The sequence below is a fragment of the Charadrius vociferus genome, unplaced genomic scaffold (assembly GCF_000708025.1).
Source record: "Charadrius vociferus isolate BGI_N301 unplaced genomic scaffold, ASM70802v2 scaffold516, whole genome shotgun sequence".
Lineage (NCBI taxonomy): Eukaryota > Metazoa > Chordata > Aves > Charadriiformes > Charadriidae > Charadrius > Charadrius vociferus.
Genome location: NW_009648777.1, coordinates 205,357 through 209,926, shown reverse-complemented (window position 1 = coordinate 209,926; position 4,570 = coordinate 205,357). Strand labels below are relative to the sequence as shown.

Here is a 4,570-nt window from a genome sequence, read left to right as displayed (position 1 = left end):
CCAGCTGGAGGGAAGCTTAAAGGAAGCCTGCTAATCACCCAGAAATAGATGAGCTGCAGGAAACCCGTAAATCACTACTAGATTTAACTCGGAGACGTAATGAAACTTTCTAATAACCAGAGTTGAATTAGAGTGATCAAGAAATTATGAGGGCACACTCCCTCCATTAGACATGCATGACCTGACAAGTTAATAGAGGCAAACAGCCCAAAGACACAAATTACAGACTTCTGTGGAATGGGGCTGATGACTAAGCAGTTCATGAGCAGGTTAGTTTGTGACCACAGCAGGAGCGTTAGCCAAGTGGATTTCATGGCCAGCTGGGGCAAACATGGACTATTCCTCATGGGCTAGCCATGAAGCTGCAAGTACTTGTGTTGACCTCCAAATCCTGTTTGGAATTGTTCATTTAACTGGTAGAATACCTGAAAGCTGTGCCTGTGCAGCACTATACAGCTGACATGGTGCAGTCTCCTGTTATGTCTGGTACCCACATCGAACCTGCAGTTTTCTTCAGTGTGGGTGGTAAAGGAAGGACAGAAGTGTACAAGTTTTCTTCTGGGGTTCTGCTCGGATAAGTAACACTGGCCCAGGATCTGTAAAATCGTCAGTGACCTCTCCAACCCGGTGACCAGATGAAGAGGGTTTGGTATCTCGTGTTAGTTGTCTTTGCCAGTGGGCTTTCACCTGAAAACCTCCAACACGAGAGTGGGTATTAGTGGAGGAAGCGTCCAGCCGTTAGGGCTGGGTACAGCAAGTAGAGCGTTGAGGAAGCTCTTTGCTGCTCAAGGGCAGCCTTTGTGTTAAGCCTCCCTCGAGCAGCATGGGGTCTCTGAAGTCAGTGGTGGGGCGCTGAGCCGGGCTCGGCACTGACTGGCCTGCTGACTCACCAGCTGCACCGACTTGCTGAGTCCTAGGAAATCCTCTCCCCGTGGACTGTTGTGAGTCAAGAACATCTTGATTTTGATCACCAAAAGAACTCCTCCTGCGATGAATGCTGGACTGTCATGCTTAATTGTGGCACCCTGGCTGTGTCCCTTGTGCAGGTGCCATGCCAGACTAGTCAGAAAGCTAACGTAATCAACTTGGACTAATTTCTGCCTCTCCTGTGTAATCTCTCCAAGCCTCTTCCTGCCCAGTTTCACTCAGAGTGTGGCTGCGAGGGGGTCACAGACACCGAGTTTCTGTTTGATCCCTGTTCTACACAAAAATTTTGTATTTCAGAGATGTTTCTTTGGGCTACCTTATATAATCTAGCCAGCAGATCTCTGATCTATATTTTTTTCAGCTTACAGGGCTAGGTTTCTTCCTAAGATAAAAAGCCTTTGTTCTTCTTGTATTAACCTAATGAGTACACCAGCTGGAATACTTAACTATACTTGAAAAGCATCTAGTTTTGACTCTTGTTTTTATTCTCTCACAGGTTACCTATTGCAGGCAGTCCTGGGCACAACAGTGATCCCATTATGTGGGCCTGGTGAAATGGAGAACTGCACGACAGCACTAAGTTAGTGTCCTTGTTGAACGAGAGCCATTTTTTAGCCTGCATTTCCTTTAATATTTCTTTTTCAGCAGAAGAGCTCTGTGTTGGTCGAGAAGTCTGCTGTAGAAGCAGAAATCGCTTACGTGGAACTCTTTAAGGAAAAGTAACTTCTTTACAGTTGGGGTGCCAGAGCAGTGGCACAGGCTGCCCAGGGAGGTTGTGGAGTCTCCTTCTCTGGAGATTTTCAAAACCCGCCCGGATGCAGTCCTGAGTAATCTGCTCTGGGCAGTCCTGCTTTAGCAGGGGAGTTGGACTAGATGATCCCTAGAGGTCCCTTCCAACTCTGAAAATTCTGTGATTCTGTGAAAAGTCAGTATAACTCTGGCCTGGGAAAATCCTCTCCCCGTTGTCTCTTGCTTTGATGCTGACTGCGCTGAAGGTCTCTTGTTAGTCATATTTGTAAAGCTTCTATGTTGTTTGAGAAATACAAAGGGAAAATAAGGGCGCTGAGATTCTAACAAAATGTCCTTACAGTCCAGACAGAGAACAGTCCGCGTGTGGCTCAAGTTGGGATAACTAGATGCAAGCCAGAAATGAAGGACTACTGCTTCCACGGACAGTGCGTCTATATAGTGGACCTGGATGAGCACTACTGCAGGTATGGACAGGGCGCAATGCGTCCTGCACGCCTCCCTGGGGGGTGCCGTGCATGGTCTTTGATCTCGCTGCTGTTGACGCTTAGCTGGGACACCAATCCAGCAAAGCATTTAAATGCTCACGGAATTTAAAAAGGAGCAGTATATCCATAATACACCGCAGGTTCATTTAAGCAAGTATTAAGCATGTGTGCTGGCTCCAGTGAAACCTGGGTGAGAGTCTTAGACGCTTGAAATTAGTCACCGACCCGACATAAACTTGGGACGCTCATTCTGATGTGCTCCCCTGTTCATCTGTATCTACAGTGCTGTGAGATCCAGACCTCAGGCAAAGCAGCAAACTCTATGTTTTGATTCAGCCTGCAAAATAAAGACCCTCTAGGCGGTTTTAAGGGTATTCCTCATTTACTTGAAGAATTTGCAACCATTTCTAGGACCACGTGGGCTTGAGTTACATCAGTTCAAATGGCTTGTCCCTGAGGAAATAGCAGGCCAGCAGTGTAGCACGCTTTGTGGACTGCTGAAGTAACCCCACGACTATGTCTATAATTCTCTGTCTTTTACCCTCAGATGTGATGTGGGCTTCTCTGGTGTCCGATGCGTGCATTCAGAACTGGTCAGACAACCCCTCAGTAAGGAGTACGTGGCACTGACAGTTATCGTCGTTCTGCTTTTCCTCATCGCCATCTCTATTGCAAGCTACTACATCTGCAGAAGGTAAGAAAGATTTTCTTTGTGGCTCAGGAAGGCAACTCAGCTGTATGTGTAGCAAGATGTCCGCTGACTACCTCCAGCTAGACTGGGATACTTACACTCACTTGACTGCAGGGAGGTAGTCTGACATACAGACCTGCTCGCCTGCACTACGTGAAGTGTTCAGTAAAGGAAGTATGCTGGCTACGTAGGATAGCCCAAACTGCCGGCTCGGCAACGGAACCCTCAGATGATGGAGGACTGTATAGCTTAGTTCACGTCTCTCTTAGAGGGTGTGTTGAGGTAAAGGGTAGAGCAAACAGGGAATAGGGAAGTTCTAGTTCCTTTTCTCAGTAATGCCATTTGTCCAGTCATCAGGAACTGGAGAGCAACTGGATTAATACTAGCTAATTTGTTTATCTGCCGCATTATTGTGGTGACTGTGATATCAGGAGCCTTGCCTTATCAGCTTTACCAGGGAGGACAGTAGTCTTCTCCATTAACAGACCCACAAGCAGCAAGAATCATTCTTCAGGCTAATAACTAATTGTAAGCAGCTGTCAGAGAGCCGAGAAGGGGGAACAACCCCCAGAGGGAGAGCTCGGCTTTGCAGATCTGATAGCTAGATGTGACCGCTGTAATTCCTCATCCCTACCTGGAGACCCGATGGCGCGTCGTCTCAAGCAGAAGATGTCCTGGTCAGTTAGGGTACTCGGCCTATTGGAGGGAAGGAGCCAGCAGGATTTCTCAAAGACAAACCTAGCACCAGCACCAAGACTTTAATGCAGATGTGAAATCTTCAGGGAAGAGTTGAGAAATGAGACTGCGTACAAGTTATCTCAGACCTGGAAATGAGCACAGACAGAGCCTAGCTGCTAGAGGTTTAAAACAAACGTAAGGAGGTCATACAGCATTGTTTTTCTTCCTTCATCCTTCTCCCCCTTCCCCAAAAAGCCATTTGGAGCAACCGGCTTTCCAGAACTCACGCTTCTCTTCTCCTTCCAGGTACCGAAGCAAGAAGAGACAAACGAACGCCAGCGAATACAAGGAAGTTGGTGCCCTGTAGAAGAAACGGTGGCTTCCTACACTGTTCTGTTCATCAGGATGGACTCAGTGGCTTCCCATCTATTTAAATGTTATTTTTATTAACAATATTTACAATATTTATATTCTCTTAAAAATTTCAATTGTTTGGTGATCCAATCAGCATAGGTCAAGCATTTTGTTTTCAGTGTTTTATTTTTTTATTAAATAATATTTCCTAATGAGAACCTCACCTAAGTGGTTCTGTGGGATAGAGATATATTTTTATAAAAACTCGTCTTCTTACTCTGAAGAGTAATTTTATATTTATTCTTGTGAATATGCTCAAAACAATTCTACTCCTTGAAATAAAAGTTCTAGATGAAGTCACAATCTCTGTGTGGTTTGATTGAAGTGAAACTTGGCGTGGCTGGGCTGAGCAGGATGTTTGAAGCCCCACCAATTATTTTCAGAGAGAGAAACCATAGTATCATTAATAATAGGTATCAATGCACCTTAGTTCCGATGAACGTAGCTATTAGCTGGTGTAACTGGAGGACATCTTAAAGGAAGAAGGAGCACAGCTCCTCACACAGCCCATCCAACACGTACTGCATGACAGCAGCATGGATTTCAGTTCATCCATACCCTCCGGAAAGTTGTGCTGTATGTATTTCGGACGACAGTAGGGAGGCAGCAGCACAGGTTGATGCGT

General features: G+C 45.9%; 1 protein-coding gene across 1 annotated transcript; it reads left to right on the top strand.

The window, feature by feature from the left end:
• The first annotated feature begins 331 nt into the window (after nucleotides 1-331).
• Nucleotides 332-4,242, top strand: LOC104288016 (proepiregulin-like). Its single transcript, XM_009886752.1, has 5 exons — nucleotides 332-368; nucleotides 1,424-1,507; nucleotides 2,018-2,141; nucleotides 2,710-2,856; nucleotides 3,838-4,242. Exons 1-5 carry the CDS (start codon nucleotides 332-334, stop codon nucleotides 3,896-3,898), a joined length of 453 nt encoding a protein of 150 aa, XP_009885054.1. The 3' UTR covers nucleotides 3,899-4,242.
• The last annotated feature ends 328 nt before the right edge of the window (nucleotides 4,243-4,570 follow it).

What these genes read in the sequence shown, in the direction of transcription:
- LOC104288016 (XM_009886752.1), top strand. Translation starts at nt 332, where the DNA reads ATGGACTATTCCTCATGGGCTAGCCATGAAGCTGCAA. An exon ending in GGCTAGCCATGAAGCTGCAA is followed by an intron (nt 369 to 1,423) that starts GTACTTGTGTTG and finishes ATTCTCTCACAG; the next exon opens with GTTACCTATTGCAGGCAGTC. An exon ending in AGCTACTACATCTGCAGAAG is followed by an intron (nt 2,857 to 3,837) that starts GTAAGAAAGATT and finishes TTCTCCTTCCAG; the next exon opens with GTACCGAAGCAAGAAGAGAC.